The sequence below is a fragment of the Microchirus variegatus genome (assembly GCF_963457635.1).
Source record: "Microchirus variegatus genome assembly, chromosome: 5".
Taxonomy (NCBI): Eukaryota; Metazoa; Chordata; class Actinopteri; order Pleuronectiformes; family Soleidae; genus Microchirus; species Microchirus variegatus.
This window is the reverse complement of record NC_139806.1, coordinates 12645560-12669100: the sequence shown is the minus strand read 5'-3', so window position 1 is coordinate 12669100 and position 23541 is coordinate 12645560. Positions and strand designations below refer to the sequence as shown.

The 23541-nt window shown below is 41.0% G+C and overlaps 1 protein-coding gene across 1 annotated transcript in view; it reads left to right on the top strand.

The window, feature by feature from the left end:
- The window catches only part of LOC310928043 (CMP-N-acetylneuraminate-beta-1,4-galactoside alpha-2,3-sialyltransferase-like), a gene marked incomplete at its 3' end in the record, with an annotated part of 38347 nt that extends 17091 nt beyond the window's left edge, over window positions 1-21256 (top strand). The window contains exons 8-13 of the mRNA XM_083890505.1: window positions 5449-5512; window positions 5597-5692; window positions 5788-5974; window positions 16798-16944; window positions 18666-18812; window positions 21167-21256. Of these exons, the coding sequence (XP_083746631.1) occupies window positions 5449-5512; window positions 5597-5692; window positions 5788-5974; window positions 16798-16944; window positions 18666-18812; window positions 21167-21256 (731 nt within the window). The remainder of the gene's footprint in view (window positions 1-5448; window positions 5513-5596; window positions 5693-5787; window positions 5975-16797; window positions 16945-18665; window positions 18813-21166) is intronic.
- Window positions 21257-23541: the final 2285 nt, after the last annotated feature.

Genomic DNA, 23541 nt, shown 5'->3' with positions numbered 1-23541 from the left:
ACTGTCCCCATTCCATTGCTTTTCAGCTTCAAAGTTCAGAAAAACATCTTGTAGTTTGGCAATGATTCAGACATAAGAAAATCCAGCGAGTTGATGTGTCTAATACCTTTTTTCATTGTCGAGGTTTTCCTCTGATGGTTCAGCTGTGTTTGCACTTTTGGTCATTTGTCACTGTTGTCTGGGTGGTGATTTTGGCAAATAACGTTTGACCTTAGGCTTATCACTGTTTTGTGAGTGAAGACTAGGTGACGGAGACATTGTTGAGCCTGTAACAAGATATTTAGCAGGCCATCACCGTCATAATTTCATTAGAATAATCCAGGTTTCCTGGTACCCAGCCCACACAACCAACACGATCTTCCACGGCTCCGTCTGATGTCATCGGTTCTTTTGATTTTCCTCTGTGCGTCTATATAATTTTAATTGAAGTTGACTTTTGTGCATAGATATGTGATTTATGCGTATCTGAAATGCTGTAAATGATGGGCATTTATTTGCTGAAAGTGTTCTGCCCTGGGACCAGAAAATTGTCACGTTTCTCATGTTCTAACTTTAACTTCTTCACACACACGGTGTTTGCTCCCTGACCTTAACACACTCCCACACTGAATACCATGGGAAGTGAAGAGATAACATTAACCCGACTTCAGTGACATGCTCTGTCACATATTTTCCAATACTTAGAAGCTGAAGGTATACTGAATGTTACCTTTGTGCTGTGGCAAGTGCTCCACTGTCCTGTAAACACACACACGCACACACACACACACACGCGCACACACACACCCACACACACACCCACACACACACCCACACACACACACACACACACAGCCTCAGTCGCTATGAAAAGAGCACTCCCTGTGTGTGTGTGTGTGTGTGTGTGTGTGTGTGTGTGTGTGTGTGTGTGTGTGTGTGTGTGTGTGTGTGTGTGTGTGTGTGTGTGTGTGTGTGTGTGTGTGTGTGTGTGTGTGTGTGTGTGTGTGTGTGTGTGTGTGTGTGTGTGTGTGTGTGTGTGTGTGTGTGTGTGTGTGTGTGTGTGTGTGTGTGTGTGTGTGTGTGTCACACCTGGTTTCTGTTTTCTCCATGGACTGCGACAGCAGTAGGGTTTCCCTTTTAGTGGTACCCATGTGGAGAGATGATACGTGTGGATCTTGAATAGAACGCCACAAAGGATTCCAAATTGGGAACACGGAGAGGTGGGCGTCAGTTTTATTTTTACTTTCTGTTCCACCAGTATCTACTGGCACACATCAGCCATAGCTAACAAACAATGAGGCTGTGTTGATTTGGTCTCAGGGAAAAGCCACTTGACAGAATACGCTTTAGCGAATGTTCATCACATGTTTCTAGTTATACTTTACTTACATTATTAAATGCTGCATTGCAAATAAAATTATCTTGCGCAATGTCTTGAGGAGACTTAAGGACATTGGTAGCTGTGTGATCATGTTCAGTTTTCCTGTGGAACATTTTGTGGAATTTAGATAAAAAGACAAAGAATATTGCTTTGGTAATTCTTGGATCTTATAGATGTGCGAAGTAGCCTCCTCCTGTGAGCTAGACTACAGTTCAAAAGTTTGGGTTCACCTATACCATTTTTGTTGTGTTTTCCATTAAAACTCACACTTTTATTCATCAAAAGGGTTGCAACATGAATAGAAAATATAGTCAAGACATTGACAAGATTAGAAATAATGATTTTTATTCAAAATAATAATTTTATCCCATTTGTCAAAGAACCAGCAAATCTGTTTTCAGCTGTGCTAACATCATTGCACAGGGGTTTTCAAGAGTTTTCTAATCATCCAATAGCCTTCTAACACGATTAGCAAACACAATGTACCATTAGAACACTGGAGAGATGGTTGCTGGAAATGGGCCTCTATACACCTATGTACATATTCCATTAAAAACCAGACGTTTGCAGCTAGAATAGTCGTTTACCACATTAACAATGTATAGAGTGTATTTCTGATTCGTTTAAAAAAGTGCTTATCCTCAAACATAAGGACATTTCTAAGTGACCCCAAACTTTTGAACGGTAGTGTATACTGTCTCATCGTCTGTGTTTGGTAAATCTTGAGGAAATTTGAGACAAGTTTGGAACAGGGTTGAAGTGCTCGTCAGTACTGAATGTCTTCTTTCCCCCCCGATGATGGCACAAGAGGCAGTTTTTGTGTAATTCTGACTGTTCAAATAACCACAGTACCAGCGTTTAATGATATGTCCTGTCCTGTACAGGGCTTTGAAAATGTGCAGTGCAGCCGTAAATGAAAGATGCAGTAATGACTCAGCTGCCATGGTTGGATCACTGAGTGAGGTCGTAAAAGGTTATATCCCATTAGATGTTGTTGATGAGTCTATCTATAATTAATAAGTACATTTACAGAAGGGTTTTTGTGGAGTTCTAAGTCTAAGAAGGTCTAAGGACAGAGGTTGTCACTTGCTGTACAGACTGTGAAGAAAGCCCTTTGTGGCAAATTGCGTTTGTGATGTTAATAAAATTAACTTGACTTTACAAACCATCTCTTACCATCTATTTACAAACCGATATAGCTGAGAGAGCAGGCTTCACTCGTATGTTATGTTATGTTATATGAATTTGCATTTATAGAATATGCTGCCTACACATACTGCTGTGTCTTTGTCCCAAGGTCATATATTTGAGGTGTTTATTTGTGGGAGAAATTAAATGGGAGTTGTGATTTTAAATATTAATTCAAAAGTTCGATAAAGTTAATAAATTTAATCACTGAACTATCGGGCGGTGTTTTCATTCCTAGCATACTCCTCACATGAAGACTGTTATGCAACTTTACTTAAAGGTTGGACGCCAGAAAGACTGAGGCCAAGTATTTGTACACCCCCCGTAGACTTAGACACCAAGTATTGTTCAAATACCAGAATCCATAATCAATAATATGTCATCCTGCACTTAAAATAGTCATTATTTTCACCATAGCAGTTGACGAGTAAGCAGCCTGTTTCAGTGCAGGGGCAACAAATACCAATCTCTCATCACATGATCTTTTATATTGTTTAGGCTATCCTCTTCCCAACACTGTGTCTGTGTTGATGTTTTATGGGATTCTTCTGTTGTTCCGCTGAGATGCCAGTAAAGATTTTTGTCATTTCTGGAGTTCCGTGTTGGAATGATGTCTGACCCTATGGCCATTTGTCTGGAGACCATGAGACATACTTTGCTGAAATGTTTACCCCGAGTACTTAAAACAATTGGCTTCCATGTTCTCTGGAAGAGAGTCATGCCCATTGTGATTTTTCACTTTTCACCCGCTTGGATCCGGGTGTGGTCTGCTGCCTTGTGTTTATGCTGCTCAGGGTGATGCTTGACGCCAGACATCGACACCACATCCAAACAATGGGCCGTTGCTCTGCCTGCCTTTCTCAGCAGGTTAATCATTAGGATGGTTGGTCAGGGTGAATGGGGCTGTAATACGTCTTACAAACAGCTCGGAGGCCGACGTCTAAACTCTCTTCTTCTCACTCTTCTTTTCCCTCTCACTTGACTTTTGACTGTTGCTCTTGGTCCTCTCTTGCTTATAATATGCTATATGGTGATTGTTATGTTCAAAGTTGAGGATAATGAAATGCCTCTTATGTCCAGTTTGAAACATTTAGGAAAGTTTATTGGCAGAAATTATACTACTCATTATTATGTTTGTATTTGTATAACTACTCATTATGTTTGTATATTATGTATTGTATGTAGAAGATGGATGGATGGATGCAGGGTTATGGATGCAGGGTTACTGATATTTATAACGTGGGGTACAAATAAAGTAAAGGTAGTCGTCCTCGTCGTGTGTTCCGTGTTATCCTTATATGGATTACTACGAATGGAACTCGGGTTTTAATTAATAGTAGCAACAATCAGGAATTTGCTTTGTTTGGGATATTAGGATAGGTGAATTTCAAGTATGAGAGGCCTAAAAATGGTCAAGGGGAGAGATAAATACAGCATATGCAATAATCTAATACAGGAACCATGACTCCAGCAGAATGCCGTTCAGAACATGGCAGGAATGTTCGCTATGACTAAACATCCCCATTTCTCACCCTGCGATCAGAGGGGTGCTGGCCACGCAAGCCAACCATCACCCACTTAACCAGGAGAATGTGCTTGTTTGAAAACAGCATTCCTCTCTGAGTGCTTTTATGGGAGAGTTTTTTACATACACACACTTACCATCCCAGAACCCTGTATGTCTGTTTCTCCCAGATTCACTCCTCCTCCTCTCAGTTTCATCCCATCACCACTGTTCCAAAAGGCTGATTGGTCTCTCCTTATCTGTGACTGAATAAACGGAGAGAGGTGTTCTCTCCTCCAACTGTCTTAAGACCACCTAGATTGCTATATTTCTCGTGGTATGTTGGAGCGTTTGGCAGTTTATACATCTACTAAAGGAGCAGTTCCCTCTGTTCTGGATTTTCCAATGTGGGATATATTGATGTATTCACTGTCAGAGAATGATTTAAAACTTCTGTACTTTTACATAAGAAGTGAGGATTTAAAGATCTCATATTATGCAAAATCAACTTTTTAACATTTGCATCCTTATATTTGGGACTCTGGAGGCCGTACCAGTCGCCAAAGTGAGAAAAATTATGACTCACTCATGTTTTTGTGGTCCTCCTCGGTCTAAGTACAGGAAATAAAACATGCGATGTTGACTTCCGCACTCATTGGGATGTCACAAGACGCTAAATTCCTGGAATTGTTGTCTCACGGAGCTCTGCTTTGTCCGTAAAACACGCGAGAATGCTGGCGAGGGCAGCGATAACCGGAAATCCGTGAAAAATACTACACAGAGAGTTCTGAACAGGGCTGTTTTGTCAGAGTGATAGAACTGCTGTGTTGCTTCATCCTTATGGTGTTTTGACCAAAGCATGTCGCAGACCTGTTCATTAGGACACTAGGGAACTAGGTTAACTTAGAGAAATGGGGTATAATATGTCCCCTTTAAATGATTACAATACTTTTATTTTGCTACCAAATTATGTAATGCAATATCTTAAAGAATTGAACTCCAGTTAGAAGAAGATGTTCTCTCAGCCAGATGATTGCTGGTTCCATCATGAACGCAGTCATGTCTGATGAATATCTTTTGAACTTTGTGACAGCCCTAATACACTCACAGAGACAGAGTGTGGAGGAGTCAGGGAACAGTGCGTTCATCATGGAACCTTAATGAGAAAACCACTCCAAAATATCAGCATCTTTAAGCATCACCGCCACCCATCCTGCAGCCACAGCTGCTCAACATGAATCTCTGATGATGTTCTGATATCACAGGTTCCAACTCACTGAAAATCTTTACACACAAACTGCTCAAGAAAAATAATGTTTTACATAATGCACTGCACACTGTGTGCAACATACCCTCAGTTGTCCTCCTCATCATGATTTTTTTTTTTTAATTTCAGAGAAAATCATAGATGGCATTTTAACTACTACAAAAAACTATGGACTTGGAGAGGAGCTGGACAGGTAATTACTGCTACTCACCCACATCAGCAGCATGCCCAGTTTTTTTCTGTTCATCAGTTAACATCATTAACCTCTTCCTTCCAGCCTTAGCTGTAAAAGATGTATCATTGTGGGCAACGGGGGCATCCTGTTCAACAAGTCTTTGGGCCCCCGCATAGATGACTACGATGTCGTAGTGAGGTGAGACAACACTTTTGAGATGCAATGGTTCCAAGTAAGAATATCTTTGATGCATGAATTTCACTCACTAAGACATTTTCTTTTTCTGCTGGCAGGTTAAATGAAGCCCCAGTAAGTGGTTATGGCAAAGACGTAGGGACCAAAACCACCCTGAGGATTACGTACCCAGAGGGAGCCATCCAGAAGCCTGAAAACTATGAAAAAGACTCGCTTTTTGTTTTTTCTGCTTTCAAACCTCTGGATTTCAAGTGGCTTAGACAGATGGTCTTTAAGGAGAAACTGGTAAGAATATGGTTGAATCATTCACTCTTAAGAAATGAATGAAAAAAAGGTTTGAACATATGTAACGCACATGCACACTCAACAACGGACAAATCTCAGCAGAAAATAAATCTTTTCGGTGTGGGTGTTCAAATATAAAAGTAAAACATGTAGAAAAGGGTCAGCTGCACAACAAAACTCAGCTCAGAAGTGCAGTTTTTTACAGTGGGTGAGTTATGTGTTTTCTTTTTTTTCAGAACATTGAAGTCTTAGCACTCATCACATTCTGTACATTCCTTTCTCTGGAAATGTAAGCCATTCTCCCAAAGAGGAAAACATGCAATTCTACATTATAGGTCCCCATTAAGATGCGTTTTTCTGTGATCGGATTGCATTTGGATAGCGCCTATTTACTTGAAAATGCACCCAAGGACAAATTGTTATCCGACTTGCCAAATCTCTGCCGAATTAACCGTAATGAACAGATGTGTGAATGCAACATGTCAACGATGCATTTCCGCTCCACCCACAACAACTACATGAGCAAAAATGCGTTAGCAGCTAACGTGAAAGCGGTGACAAAACTGAAGTCTCCTCTGCTTTTGTTGGTTTTCTGCTTGGACAGCAATCACATCTTGACTCCAGAAACGCATGTTAATGACAGAAAATGCTTTCTAGTGCCAGGTGTAGAGGGGGCCATAATGCATAACGTGAAAAACCAGCTACTTATTGTTTTCCTTTGTCTCAGGGAAAGCTACATTGCCATTTTGAGTTCCTGTTCTTCCTTTTTTTTTAGGATATTTGCACAAACCTCATCATGAACTGATTTATCACAGCGCAAATCTTGCTCGATGGTGCACTTAAAAACATTGTGATTACCACAGTGAAATAACGGCTCTTAACTGGCCTCTTAAACTAAAGGGTCAGACTGAATGACAGCACAGGCTCTCCCTTATCTCTTAAGGTAAGCATTCATTTAAACGGCCCATGTGACCCTATAACCTATAACTCCTGTCGCTAAAGAAGCTCTCATTGAGGTTAGTTTGTAGTGTCACTGAGAGATTAATTTGTGCCCATTCAACTCCAGGACTCTTAAAGAGCACTTAATAAAAGATCAGTCATTCAAAGAAAAGTAGTAGATATTAAAGGGGCATTGTTATCAGCCTTTGTGCTTTTTGTATTCATTTAATTCCCTCGAGTAGCAATACTATAGCTGAATATGGTCCTGTCAATAAATCCCTTTCAATTATTATTATTAGCTAAACTGCCCTTAGTGCACAATGCCTTTGTGTTATCGGGCAAAGCAGAAGTATTTTTTTATTTTTAAATCATGGGGGGAAAATGGGGAAAGTGGAAAGGACCATATATTTGGTAGTGGATGAAAAGGACAAGCTGGAGACAAGTCAAGTCGTGGTGTGAATTTAGATTAAAGGATGCAAGAATGGAGTAAAGATAGATGGAGAGGATAAAGTTAAATAGGATAAAGGGATAATGGCTGAGGAAAAGAAAACGAGCAGTGGAAGGTATAATGGTAAAAGTAAAATGGAGGAAAATAGTTTACTTGGCTGGCTGATGGCCCCTTCAGCCTTTGATAGGGCCCAGATTTCTCTGGCGTGTCAGAGGGAGAGGACAGTGGAAATGGCTGCTTGGGATAATTGATCTGGCCCCTGGCATCTGACTCAGGCCTCTTTGATCTGCTGAGGAGGGAAGAATGTTTCCCGTGGGTTAAAAATCAAGGAACAAAAAGGGGGGAAAAAAATCATCAGTGTCTTTTGGTTGGAGCCTTGATGATAATTTGGAAGAAGAGAACTGACAGATGTGCAAAGACTCATGTTTTGACCTCTGGATAGTCCTCAAGACTTTTGTCTGTTTTATACATCTGCGTTAGTTGATTTACCATTATATAAATACTGTTTGTCACCTCATGTAAATGTTTCCTGGGCTATTTATTCCACTTAAATGGCCAACTGAGGTCAATTAAATTATTCTTTTGGCATTAAACTTGAGCTCAGGTCATTGACAGCAATATTCTACATCTTTGTTCGATAACTCACAATAATCGTTTTCTATGAATGCAGACAATGCAAAAGAGCCCAATAGTAAGAGTTTGGGCTCGTACCAACTAACATGACAGAGGGCCCATTCCATGCTTTATGCCTTTGCTGTCCATCGAGAGATGCTAGGTCATTTCCACTTCAGATTACATGGCTTTCCATGCATTGCACACTGCATCTCTATTCTAGCAGTGGTAGTCTAGGATTTTGCCCCCATAGTACTCTCGTAGGTGCCAATGTTATGTTATAAGATTGCTTTGAAGTCAGTGTCCATGGTTATTGTCTTATTTTTTGCCATTTTGTTCAACAGAAACAAAGGTGCACCACTAACTGGACCAGAAAGTGCTGGACGTGTGTAATGTTCATGCATTGGCCTCAAAATGCTGCACGTTTAAGCCTGCGTAGGGTCTGCAGGTGTCATCACGAACATAGGTGGATGGTAGACTCACAGACAGTGGAAAGTATGAATTGGCCCATAGGAGTCTCAAAAGCTTTTAACCCACATTTCCCTCTAAGCTATCATTTAGCAGCACAGGTTCCCCTGATTTAAATTTTAATATAAGAGATCGCTTAAGGAGGACGCACAGAGAGGACATTATGCTACTTATGCTCTGTATAATAAGTCAATTTTAACACGCAGTTGCATATCCAGAAAGATATCTGTATGCTGGTAGATGCTCTGTCTTAGCAACAACATGAAAGCAAGTGATGTCCTGTTAAAAGACTGTGTTATCCTAGCTTCATTGTATCTGACTCGCCCACATGGACTAATGCAGTGGAAACATAAACATGGAGAGGTGTTTATGTGTGTATGTATATGTTCCTTCTGTGAACTTGGGGACATACACAGTACATCCAAAAACACTGACCCACTTTTGCCCCTTTATTACCGCTTTCTAATTGGTAAAATACAAAATGTCAATGATGGTCGGCTCAGAGAGTGACGCTGCTTACTCCATTTTTCAACAAGTAGCAAAATTCCCTCTCCTTGCTTGATTTATTTAAAGTAACCAGACATAATGTAACCATGGACAGCTGTGGCAGCTTTTACATTTGTTATACAAGAAAGGGATTTCTTTGTGTAACCTGCACACTCTGGGCTCGGAGGGATGCAAAGCCTTTTCACTCTCTTTCTGTGGTTATGAAAGTGTCTGCCTCTGCCTTCTTCTTCTTTAAAAGGGTTAGTGGGTGGTACGGAGTTGTAGTGCAGCCGTCAGTGACTCATCTAGCCAGTGGTGGACAGTGTGCTTGAACATTCTTGGCTCTGTGCCTTTGTGGCTTTAAAATGCCTGCAGTGCTGTCTCGGATCGGTGAACAGAGTACAAATTAGCGAGGGCAATTTACCAATCTGTTGTTTAGTGTTTGGTCCACTCTCACAAATGCACACAGAGCCTCGCACTCACTCACACATGCAGAGAGTCATACACTTCAGGGCAAAGCTCCGACCAAGTCCTGGCCAAGGAAGACATGACCATAGTCCTGGATAGATTCTCAGATCCGTTTTTTTTCTCGAAATGTGTTTGCATTTTAGATCAGTGAAGCCCTCTTTTACGTCTGCGATTTCAGTACTGCTGCATAACGAGGCTTCCAGCTTTTCTAATCCCTCATTACGGCAGGTATACGTGATTACGACCTAACTTGGTCAGTCTTGAAAGACTGACCCCTCACATGCAGCAGCCCAGTTGATTGCCCGGTTACGTGCTGTTTACAAATGTGCTCAAACATGATTTCCACCATTGTCAATAGTTCGTTTTTTCCCCTATGTTAAGAGTTTCAATTTTTGCCCTCACGCGCAACGCACGCTCGCAGTTCATGAACACACAGCCTCAGTTGTTTGTATATGTGGGGATATTTTCAAACAGAGCCAGCGAAGGATATACAGCCGGCGGTAAACATGGGATTTGAAGGTGGAGTGTCGGTGTTCTATCTCTGCTGTTTGTTTACAGGAGCGTTCCCTGCCTTTCTACAGGCCAGCGATAAATGATGGATGGAGACAATTTAAGGAAAAGTACTTCCTTCTTAAATAGAAGTACACCCAGGCCTTTTTTTGCTGCGCGTCAAAATATTGTTGTGAAGCCAGTCTTGTGCAATAATGTTGATCAAATGTTTATCCATTGCACAAACATGTATTATGAACTTAAATGTTGGCTCTTTTATGCTCATTAATAGGTTTAAACCACAATTAACGTGTTTCTTTAACTTTCTTTAAAGGAGCTAATCTTTGTATTGATTATCAATATTGATCAAGCCCATGTTTTATATGGCTGTATCACCCAGCCGTAGCTCTGTGGAATGTAAACGTAACGGCTATTCAGGTATTTCTTTTTAAGCCCAAACATCTGTGCAGAAGCCCAAAGTAGCCTGCATACATGACATCCATAAACATTTACATACTTGTAAACATGGATTCTGAACATGGACCAAGTGACTAACATAGTGTCCGGATGTCACTGATTACCCCGGAGTGTTGTGTTTCAACAATGACTCACTTACCTATCCTGCAATGATTAGCACACAGACCTGCACACAGGTTTGTTTTAATACACTTTGCAGAGCTTCAAACTAACGTTTTGCATCGGTTGCACTGGTGCACTTAACTTGGGTCCACCAGCATAACATTTAGGTACACCTTCAGCAAAACTATTTTAAAGGTTGGCTTTTTTGTCCTTTACATATACAATCATAATTATGTACAGGACTGTAAACAAGAATAAGGGTAGTTGAAAGTATTTTTTTTTTTTTTTATTTACTTTATTTGACTATATAGTGTAGTGTAGTGAGTTTAATGTCTTTTGATTGTTGCTGCTCTTGGAGAGTCATTGTCAAAATATGCAAATACGAAATAAACTATTTAACTATAACGTTCAGCAATAGCCAAAATGCCTATATTGTATTTTAAAATATATGTATGTTGATATTTATGTTACTTATGTTATAAAATGATGCTGGTGTGGCAGCAATATGCTTCCGTACCTCACTATTTACCACCTTCTTTGGAAAATATGAGCACTTAGTTATGATTGTTGGCAGTTTTGGGGGTGGATGCTGGTAAATTGCTTCAAAGGTGTGCTGTGTTTTCGGTGTTGTAAGCTTCTGCTCTCTGGTTAGTTCTTCTGTTATGGCTGCTGTAGAAGGATTGTGGCCTCCATATAGGAAGGTCCTTGATTAAAGTGCATATAAAAGGCTATGGTTATGAAAAACTAAAAAAAGTTATTTAAATTTATTACACACTTATGAAGTATATTTTATTTCTGCCAATAAACCCTCCTAAATGATACACACTTGTCCTTTAAAGCTGCAGCAGGTAACTTTTCTTGATTTTTGTTGCTGATTAATTCTCGTTTGTTTGTTCTTTGTGAACAGAGACGATGTACCGTTGTTTGTATGCTGCATACTTTAATCTGAACGTGTGCAGGGGCAGGTGAGGGCAAGAATCATTTATCCTTTTTGAGTTTTTTTGAGAAGTAGAGTTCACTTCTTTGTGTTTTCATTCATACTCCCACACGTTTGCAGCCATATCTCTGTGTGTGTTGCTGTTGCCTCATCGGTCTCCATATAAAACAAATAACTTTGTGTGTGCAGCTTAATCAACACTGTGAATCAGATCACTTATTACGTTATATTCGAACGTTGCACACTACAGTTTTAAGTCCATATTTGTGGAAAACGGTGCTCCTAAATTCATCCTTTCAATAAAAATCAAATGCACAACCACATTGACAGACTGCAATGAAGAGCCCGGCTACAGCGTAGTTCAACAAAATGATAGCTGCCCAACAAGTAAGACTGCGTTTGCTAGGTTATCGAGGTCAGTAAACGGTAGGTAACTTGTGCTAACTGTGTTTTGTTTTGAATTTGTTTGTTGTTATTCAGTCAAAATTTAAGTCTAATTGGTTTATGTTATCACAAACACTAAAACTAACCCATAATGGAAACCATAGAAAGAACTCATGTCATTATATTCATTTTTTTTGCTTTTGTACATCATATTTATTGCGCATTTATTTTTCCAAAACAGATGCATAAGTGCAACGCTGTATAGAATGCTGTACATTTTCCATTTTAGCTGTCGTCATTGTTCCGAGCAGTCGTTATCTCTCAGCCCGCATCACTTTTTCCATCTTTGTGATGTGTCACTCCTGGCTTACAGTAGCTCCTCTCTTTTCCCCCCTTACATTGTCGATTTCTAATCCCGTCTTTAAAAGCACTTTGGTCTCGGTCTGTGTACAGCTGGCACTTTCAAAATGACAAGGTAAATACACATAGGATTTGCAAAGCCTCAGGTGTAGTCTACAACAGTGGCATGATGAGGCTGCGTCTTTATCGTGTTTGTCTACTCGGAAATACATTTACAATACAGACATTATCTTCCGTGCCACACTAGAATCCGCAGTAATACGTGTCGTGACCTTTGTATTATCTTTCACTCACTCACCAGTGCTGAATATCTGTTCATACAACATTGTTGTTGTGTGTGGGGATCTGTGTTTACTACAGATGTGAAGTGAAGTTCCCGTTACTAAATTTAGCATCCGTTTGATGTTTAAATGCCATCAAACAGCCTTAACCGGGCTCTCTAGGGCTGATATGTTCCAAGACTGAGCACTCTGTTATGTGTTTTAATGTAGAGCTGAAACTATTAATCAATTACTAATTCATTACTAAATGAGTAGTCAACTATTTCGATATTCGATTAATTGGTTTCTGATTGATTGTTTTAGCTTCTTGAATGTGAATATTTTCTTTGCTCCACATAAGAAAGAAATCATTAAAACTGAATCATTTTGGTTTGTGGACAAAACACTGATCAACGTTTTTTAACATTTTATGGACCAATCGATTAATCAAGAAATTAATCGTTAGTTGCAGCTCTACTTTAATGATTCAGTGGTGAGTTCCAGCTGTAATAACTACATGCACGTTTTGAAAGTTCAGAAATGAAGTGAAGCGGACTGATTGTTAACCTGCGCTGAATATTTCTATCCCATGTTCACATGAAATTGATTTGAGTCTCATGCGTTGATCAGAGTCATGATTTGAGGTTTGCGTGGGCCGGCACTCTTAAGTTTGGGAATGGCTGTCAAATGTGAAGTGAATTCATCAGAACTATTTTTCCTCTTCAGCGACTCTTCAGTGAATCTCAGAAACTCTGCCAACAACTGTCAGTATTCTGACAACATCAGGCTTTTATTAAGGTCGCCTCTGCAATTAAGGCCTAATCTCACTTGATTAAGTTCTGGTTATTCAAGTGTGATGATTACTCCTGGTTTCCTGATAAAATAATGCATACATTTCCATTTTCTTTTTAAATTTTCTGGAAATAAGTTGATTCTTTTGGACAGAAAGTTTTATAACACTAATGTCAACAAAAGTAGAATTGTTATGGCCCGTTTTACCTTCTGTCCGAGTAGCGTTGACCTCTCTGCCGTCTATCCCATTGCAACAATTAGGCTTCCAAGTTCAAAGTTGTTTTCACAGGTGCTTTATTGGAACACACAGCCTTGTGCACACACTTAAATATAATAATCCAGACCAATTTAACCATAAAGCTGTTGCTGGAGAAGGGAAACAGCCATTTCCTTTCGGACCACAGCTCCAGTGACAGCCCCAACAGGCCGAGCTACACACTTCTGTTCACCTTTAAGCATGTGTGTGTGTGTGTGTCAGGGCCTGGTGAGTAAGTGGTGTACCACTCTGCAATTTCCTGTTCTGTCTGTGTTCACATGCTACTGACGCAGCGCTGTTTCTCTTGACAAACTAGTCCACAGTGAAATCAACATCCTGTTCCATGGAGGTTATTTGCAAATCTCGGAGTACTGCTGCAGCAGTATTCACTACTGATGGTGGAGTGACAGTGTACCCATGCCTCCATGTCAATAATGGCTGTCGCCAAACACTCTTTGGTCGCCCATCTTGAATCTGTCATGATGTACATCCGTTTTGCTGCCTGGGTGAGGAAGTGATCGTTCTAGTTTTGGAATTTGTAGCTTCTTTGCACCTATATGGCGCTTTTCTATTATACAGTTCTAGCACTCAACTCGGCTCTACTCTCTGGCTTTTTTTGGGGTACAATTCAGCTGAACTGATACTAAAATGTGACATCAACATGTGACTCCCAGGCACTGATGGGCATGAGTGCATGAGTGTTGTCAGGTTTGAATGTAATCTCGGTACTTTGGTGTGCACCAAATCAACCGGTCTGAGGTCTCGGACCGCTTTATCTGCCCTACTTTGGTATGGTTCCTGTGTGAAAGCAACCAATCCAAATTGGATGAATCGGTCTAGTTTAATGAATTATGGATATCAGATGAGATACGGGATTTCCAGCCAATTTGTCAGCAGCGTGGAACCTCAGTTTTTTAAATTCGGCTTTTTGATTCTAATGATTCAATACATTAGTGTGTCACTAGTTTCTGTGTTTTTGTCGAGTACAGATATCACAACAGTTTCGCACAGTCATGCCATGAGGTACAGTGCCCACGTTGAGGAGGTACGATGACGTAATGGAAAACATCATGCCTGATACCAAACCGAGGAGAACTGAGAATTGCTAGAACTGTATAATGGAAAAGCTCTGTTAGTCTCTGGCTCCAGGAAGTTCATGTGGAAGTGCCTGAACGGTGTGTTTGCATTAATGGACATCAACTCCACTTGTTGCGAAAAGAAATCCAATTATGGCCCTTCCATGCTGTCGGCTTAATAACTAAATGCTGTATAAGGAGTGTTCCATTAACTTTACCCTAAGCCTGATAACTACTGGTACAAATCGTTACAAGACGTTACAATGTGAGCAACTTCTTGCATTCCTAAAGTCAAAACAACACCCACTACCCCCTCCCTCTGAATCCACACATACTAATTGCTCTTAGCGTTTGTCAAAGCCACCTGTACTCGTCTGAATATCTTCAAAGAAATCCACGCCCCGTGAAAGTCGTGCATATGTACATGTCAGGTCATAGCTGTGTAAAGCGAGGGTTGTGTGTCATTACCTTCCCTCGCTCTCCTTCTTAGAATAAAGAAAAAAATGCATCACTCTCTTTATTCAGCGTACGCACACACATCCAAACAGTGCTGCTAAATAGATTCCTGGCAAACACAAGCTGTGTTGACAGGAGAGATGAGCTGCTGTTCCTGTTGCAGCTTGCTGAAGGCACAGAGCTGGGCCTACGTTCAAAAAGGAGCCGCCACTGTTGAAGCCACAAAGCAAGCAGACTTGTTGCTACTGCCTCTGCCAACACACATAAACACACACGCACATACACACACACACACACACGCTAATACGTTGCCATATCAAAGGCAGCCGTGTGGGTGCTTTGCTATTTGAACAGGTGATTCCCATTTACATTTGCTGAGCCTATTGGAGTCAATTCCTTTTAGGAAATCACACTGTCAGTCAAGACCATCACGCACTGCTCGTCCATTGTACGTTAATTCAGCAAAGCTGCAAATATAACTGATTTGTAAGAGATGTGATTTTGAACAGGTTTTCTTCACTCCAACAATGTTTTACGAGTGTAATAATAGTGTAAAAACAGGAATAACAAAATATTTTTGTGATTCCGTTTCCCCGTTTCTCACACTTCAGTGGCTGCTCTAGTATGACTGATAAGACCAAGTGTGTTTCATTAGAGTTACATAATTTTATTCAGGTGGTGCAACAGTCCTGACAGGTTTCCCTAGCAACTGATGATGATTGCCTCGCGTTTAAAGACCCGCGGTCTCGCAGAACACCCTCAGGTCAAGGTGTGATTTGAACCATTTCCTGTCAAATGCCATATTTAACCTCGGATGTCGGCCAGCAAATGTGTTCGGGGGGTTTGTGATGTCCCAGCTGCATGTCTACCTACAAATCAGAGCAGACTTAACCGCCGGTTCTCTAATTTAAATCCTGTAATTGATCAGTATACTATTATTGGGTCCCAGAGCAAAGCCCTTGATCAGGCCTAATCATTAATGCCATGTTCAACTTCTGCATGTTTGCAACAAAGAAGAAACGGTAGATTCATTTCCAGTAGTCGGAGAGAAACATGAACTCGGGGCATGTTGGGGAAAATTAGGAAAAGATCAATCTATTACTGTTTTGATAAATCTTGCTGCTTAGTAGGTGTGTGTGTGTTCTTGTATGGGTATCTTTGTGAGGACCAAAAAGTGTATAAACATAGGGAGTGAGGACTTTGTGGCTGGTGCTCACATTCTGGCAACCCTCAAAATGGCTTTTTCATGGTTTAGAGTTGGTTTTATGGTTAGGGTTAGGGTTAGGCACTAGTTGTGATGGTTTAAGGTTAGGGTTGTGAGTGTCCTCACTACAAATGCTGCACAAACATGTGTGAGTGACTTTTAACATCTAACAAACGCAATTTGTTGTACATTTAAATTTCTTTACAAGTTAGTAAAACTACAGGAAACGACGTTTGTACACGTGCTGAGACACTTGACACTGAAAAACAGTCAAATTTTCATATTCATTTTGGAGACGCTTTGGGACACCACGGGGTGGCTGCACCCCTCACCCACAGCTCGACTCTCCTTCTACCAGGGGTCGTAATTACCGATGTCCTGCGAGCCCCTCACCCTGACTTCATCCATTAAAGACCCAAAAGCCATTTCCCTAATCAGTGCTAGTCGGGGTCTGGCTTCTGTGTTTTATGTCAGTGTAACAGAGAATAATCTCACTTTGAGGTTGGGAGGGTGTCATTGTGTGAATGTGTTTTATGTACATTTTTGATCTTGTAGAGATAAAATGAGCACAGTGACTAATTTCTTCAAATTTCTTGTCTTTTTCTTCAGAGGGGCACGGAGGGTTTCTGGAAGTCGGTGGCTCACTCTGTGCCGCGGGAGCCAACTGAGATGAGAATCCTGAACCCTTACTTCATCCAGGAGGCTGCATTCCAGTTCATTGGCCTGCCTTTCAACAATGGCCTCATGGGCAAAGGGGTAAGACGCATGCCAGCAATAATATTCTGAATTGATATCAGTACCTCTATACTAAAGCCAATGATAGATGACAGCGGAACTGTGCCCTGCTTCGTCCAATATCCTCTGTTCAGTAATTGCATAGACAAGGGGTTCCCAACCTTTTTGTCTACAAGGAATGGACAGCAGCTCGCTGGAAGAAGGGAGAGGGGATGCTACAGAACTGATATGAAGCACTTTTAAAAGAAATGTAACGCAGAGAGCTTCACATAGTCCCTGGGTCTGGGATTAGGAACTCCTGATATAGATAAAAAGCCATATTGTAGATTCATTTCAGGCAATTTGTTTTACAATTAAATCAAATTGCCTTTAAAAGGTCGACTTTTTGTAGTCTCAGTCAACCTTCTTGATAAAAAGTTTTGAAGGTTCTCTTTGATGTTCTGCTCCCCCAGAAAACCACGTTTCCACATTTTTTTTGCAATAGAAAAAAAGATACAAAGAAAGAAAAAGGAAATGCCTACCTAATTTTCATTGTTGATATTGCCAAAGTCTTGGAGAGTGGTTCAGTGAAAATGTTGCAGTCCTCTGTATTTTAGAAGTCGACGTCTGTTCTTTGCAAATTAGTCACGTTTGTCTAGACTGTTTTATCAGGCCTTGAACAGACACTAGAGAACATTTATAATTTTATATAAATGATGGTGGCCAACAACACGGGCCCAGAGCAGAGAAATGTGTGATCTTGGTATGTTCATGCATATGGTTGCTGTAGGTAGAGAGAGAATATTGTTGGAGAAATGAGGAGTGTATCACTTTAGCTTTGCCCTCTGGGGCCACCAGAACACTGCTGCTGAACTCCCCCCTGCAACATATGCTCAACATGTGGGCATCTGGCCTGTGTGTGTGTGTGTGTGTGAGAGAGTTTGTGGGTGCAAGTGTGTGATTGAATAAGTGTGGTCATTTGTGTGTGTGCGTGTGTGTGTGTCTGGGTGTTTGCAGTGCTGTCTCATCCGGTACAAGCAGTAGAATTGTATGATTTAGCACATTCTTTCCCCCAGAACACTCTCCCGTCTCTGTGATGACCATCAGGGTGTATGTTTATGTACATGGAAATTAATGAGCAGGTCTATTTGTTATACAAGTGTTTATGTTGAGTTTGTATGAGAGCGTGTGTAAATTAATCTGTATTAGAACACGCAGTAGGGGGTTGACCAGCTGCTAGTGCAGCTCCACCTACCCTGAGGGCTGCAAATTAGGGTAATGGTTTAAATGGGGCCTCCCTCCATTCTTTCTTCTAGACCCACATTTTTTTTCCTTCTTCCAGCACACATTCATTTTTCCTGTCTCTTGTTCTCCAGAATCCCCTCACACAATCACACACTCAGCCCCAGTACCCCCCAGATCTCTGGCAGCCCAGGGCAGTTAGGAAGCACAGTTCAACCCAGTAGATCACTGTCGTAGCAGGGGTCTGCAGGGGTCGTGTCTTAAAGGTAATAGTTAATCACCAAGTGCTCAAAGTCGGTTAGCTGCAGCGGAGAAGAACAAAGACAGAGAAGCATGAATGAGGGAAGGAAGCAGATACATGAGCAGGAGTTGGACATCTGTCTCCGAACTAGTGTTTCAGAAACGGTCGAAACTCCATATGTTTTTGATCCACGTTAATCCCCCAGTGTTATTCAAAATAAATCTTTATTGACCGTGTCAAAGAATGACATGATCGACCTGTGTCTCTGCTTTGACTTTAGAACATTCCAACGTTAGGAACCGTCGCTATAACGATGGCGCTGCACAACTGTGACGAGGTGGCGGTGGCAGGTTTCGGCTACGACATGAACACGCCCCACGCTCCGCTGCATTACTACGAGACTGTCAAGATGTCCACCATCAAAGAGGTGAGCGTTCTGACAACACAACTCATACAAGCTACTATCAGATGACCCCGGTGCTCTGAACAACATATTCTGGTCTGCCTCTCCACTCAAATAACAAATAATTATTCTTTAATGAGGAGGGACCACCAGGCCTGTGACAGTTTAGGGGGGGCTGAAGTGGCTTTCATCCAAAATACATTCATTTTCCATTTCAGGGCTGATGCAAATATTAGTCCAAAAATTGTGCATGGTTTTAAAGGACCTGTGTTAAGAGGGTTCATTGGCAGAAATGAAATAAACTAATCATATGTATGTTTTCAAGTGTATGATAGCTCTAGGATAATAGTAGAGTGGTTTTTGTAGCCTCAGCCAACAGAATTACCAGTCACAGCAAACTTTTAGGGATGTGAGACAGAAGCTTATTATGTACACAAAGATTAGCAATATGCTTTTTGGTACCTGAAGTATATCATAGTTGCCTGTTGCACTTGGGAAAGCGAGGGCTGACACAATAGATGTCACTAATTCTTCCACACTTCCTTTAACTCATCTCAGCATGCACAACTTATCCTCTCTGCAGTCTGATTTGACGCACACATAATAAAATCAAATAAATTCTCCTCTACTTAACCTAACATTAAACTCTACTAACATTTTGAACCGCTTAAAGGAAGAAATTAAAGACCCCCGGATTCAAGTGTTACTCGTCCGTCATTAGTCACTTCAGCAACATGCTAACAGTCATTAGAACAATCGTTGCTAAGTGCCGTCTCGACAGACCTTTCTCCTCTCCATCGGTCAAGTCTTCCTCTGTGTGTTTAGACTGAAGCCCAGCGGAATCAAAGATGTCACCCCCGCGTGCTGATGTGTGTAAACCATGAGCTCACGACGATGATAACCGCTGTCTAAACGTCCAATGAACCTTTGGCATATATTATCATCTTCATCATCAACATTGTCATCGTCAGCCAAACATGGCTAATTAATGGGAATGCTTTGGGATTTTTTGTTTGGAGCTTTCTTTAATAAACACTGCCAGTCTCTGGAGGTGTCAGATTTTTTATTTTTTTGGTCTGGGACCTCACTGCCACTGAGCAGGAAAACCATCCACTTTTATTCTGCCGCTTTTTCCAGCCTGTTTCCAATCTAGACTTTATACTCTGAAGCTCCACAAAAATCCTGTAGCCAGCGGGTTAGGGTGCACAAAAAGTGATAGTAAAATGTCACATATGTCACTGTAAAAGCTGAGTTCATGAGATGCTCTGCTTTGAGATGTTATCCCAGAGCCTCTCACGTTTGCAGAATAAAGGCTAGAATTTTAGTTAAACTGCTTCAATTACTCTATCTAAATGAATCAAATGACTTCTGGTATGTGAAAGGTGTCTTTAGTTTCCCCTCGGCTTTTTGACATCTTTTACCTTTTGTGTTTTCTCTTCTCAGTAAAAAAAGATCTAAAAAAACACCTCTGTAAACTACCAGCCCAGCAGTGAACTGGAGACTAACAACATTAGATACTATCTGGTGAATGTAGTTTAGCTGCTAAAGAGCTTTTATGTTACCTAATGCATTGTAACTTCACTGGTTTCTCGAACAAGCTGCCACTCACCGCTAAATGTGCTGCTGATATCTTAAAGGCTCGCTCAGATAAGCCCAGGCAGTTAGTCGTCACATTTAGAGCAGCTTACATGCATGAACTGCAAACGTTAGCCGATAAACGGTGCTAGTCGTCGTTCTTTGCTGCACCTCATCTCCGTTTTCTCTGACCTGCTCCTTTAGAAATTTGGACCGAAGAAGAATAATTTTTTCTACACCTCATAAATGCATGTAAAGAATATCTATGTTACACGATTATTTCTAAGAAATATTTTAGCATGATTTATGCAGGGAAACCCTGTTTCCAATGCAAATTCCCAATTAAACTGGCTCGTTGTTCCTTATGTGACTCATCACTCAAAGCCTGTGGAAGAATCTTGGACCCGAGTCTTGCAGAGCCCAATCACTCACACTCTTGTTCCCTCCTGCATGTTTCTTCCTCCCTCCACCCTGTGCCTCCGTCGTTTGCTCTATGTTGCTTTTCATTTCTTAACCCCAAAGCACAACCACAAAGGAACCAGCAGCTCAGGTTACAAGTTGACTGACCCTCTGGACTGAGTCTTCATAGCACAGCAGGGAGGAAAACTGACCCAGCGTGGCTTCACACATATAAATGCACATATTATGTACACCCACACATACTGGGAATAAGAATATCTTAAACTAAGACACCTGCTTGTGCCTCAGTGCATAATAACAATGCTTTTGTTATAAGTTACACAGCCTGTCAAATTGTCTTTGCTGTATGACTGAATTAACTCCTTGTTTTTTTCTCCTCACAGTCATGGACACACAACATATCCAAGGAGAAGGAGTTCCTCCGTAAGCTGGTTAAAGCCAACGTCATCACAGACCTGACCAATGGTATCTGAGTTTACAGCCCACCTACAGTATAGCCTCCCTCCTGCCTTTCACAAGGGACAGCAGACCAGGAAGGTGGGGAATTGAATAAACTGGGGAGAAAAAAAACAAAACCCTTTCAAATCTGGGTGTCCTGAACACTGCCAGGGGTTTTTATATCAAATGAGATTATTTAATGAAAAGAAAAATGTAAAGAAATACTGGAGGGTTTCTGTGGGGAGATGCACATGTGCCTTCTGAACCAAAGACTCCTGCTGATTGAGGTAGGGGTTGGAATCCTGGGGGGAGGACTGGATCTACACTGTTCCTGCTGCACCGTCAGACAGTTGCAGAAAAAGCCCCCCACGCTTCGACGTTTTTACCACTTCCGAAACCAGTTTAACAATCGACAGTCGAGAGCGGACGTCACATGCTGATGTGGAACTGTGTGAGCCGAGCGTGATTTTTACTGGCTTAACTTGATGAGGACAGAAGTGTAAGGAGCAGATAGCGGACATTTGTCGCGGAGATTGTGCGGGGAAGTGCTGAGTATTAGCAGTGCTAATCGTACCTCGTACAGGGGGGGAGAGGTCGCCTTCCCCCTCTCCTTTTGCTGCCTGAATGTATTCACTTTCCTCAGTGTAAATATCAAAGATTTTTACTGTGCTTTTTATCGAGCTGCAGCAACCCTCCCCCCCCCCCACACACACACACCCTGCCACACCCTGTGTCCCTTTTCTTCAGTCACATTTTTACTTGGCCAGATGACCACAGCTGAGTCACTGAGGGTCACCTGCCGCTCTGACTGGTGTCTTTTTGGAGACATTTTAAAGTGTTGTTTTACTGTCGTTCTTTGGATGATTCTGTGTGTTATTGTGAATCTGAATCTGAAAAGATCAGTGGTTTTTAGTGTAGTTTTTCTTAAAAAAAAAAAAAAAAAAAAGTCAGTTTATACCCGTCAGTTCAGGTGCCATCAAAAATGAAGAGAAATTTTAATGAAAACAGTAATGCTCGTTTTTTAAAATTGTGATTTTAGCTTTTAGGAGTCTTCTGCACTACAATGCATTAAAAGCATGCATTTGGAAAAGTATGTATTAATAGTTCATTCTAGATTATTATTACATTCACTCATAACCTCAAGTTAACCAGCGCTGGCAGGTGAACCCTGAAGGGAAATTTGGACATATCGTCTTCCTCTTTACCCGTTTTTTCTCCTGATAAATCATTCCTCCTCCTCCACCATGCCACGGTACTGTCTTCATCACTTAATCAGCTGTGAGCCTGCAGGTCACAGTGGAGACATGCATCACTCTAACATGTGGTGTGTTGGTCAAAGAGCAGAGACTGTTGTGTGTTTCATCTCCCGTTCCCCATCTCATGTTGCTGCAGACTTTCTTCTTCTCCTTCTTCTTCAGTAAACGGTGAAATCTCGGATTGTAGAATATGAATATATATATTTTTGCTTTTAGGTTAATTTTAATAATTTATTTTGTTACAAAGTCCCAATGTCTTGGTCACAGGCAGGCCTGCTTTCCATCGTTTATGTTCTGAGAGAAACACAGAACGCTTGACTTTGTGTTTTTGATTTCACCAACGTGTGCTTCCTCAAAGACTGCATCTTTTTAGGGTTTGTGGCGAGGGATCGACTTCATCGATTAATCTGTTTTCATTTGACATGGGTGTTAAATGTCAGTCATGCAGCTTTACGCGTACGTAGCTTACGTACGTTCGAGTTTCAATTTTGTTCCTTGTCGGGCTCCGTCGTGAATCACACACACACTAACGGGGCTTTTTTTCAGCGGAAGGTTGTGTTACGTATGCTTCTCAGTATTGTTTTGTTCATCACCATTGTTAAGTGGAGAAATGTGAAGTATTACACAATCGAACAGTGTGAGAGAATGTTATCATTTGAGAGCGAAAATCAGCTTTATGTATATATATATATATATATATATATATATATATATATAGTAATGGTGCATTTTAATGGGTTTCGCCCCCACTTACTGTTTGTAGTTTCACTTTAAGAAGTGCATATTTACTGTACATTGTGCTCAAACTGGTTCGCTGCCATCACTCTCAATCAGTAAGCTGCTGCTGTTGCATCTGTTACATCGCTCCATCATGTCTTCCTGTACTTGATTATGTTTCCACAATCACTGCTGGGATAGATCGTCCAGCCCAGTCCCTTCAAAACTGGACGAATTGATCATTAGTTTTGGCAAATTTGTGTCCTTTTTAGTTTTTATTAAATGTATTTATTTTATTTCATTTGATTTTTTTAAGTGTTACAGGCAACAGCTGACCATTACACTAT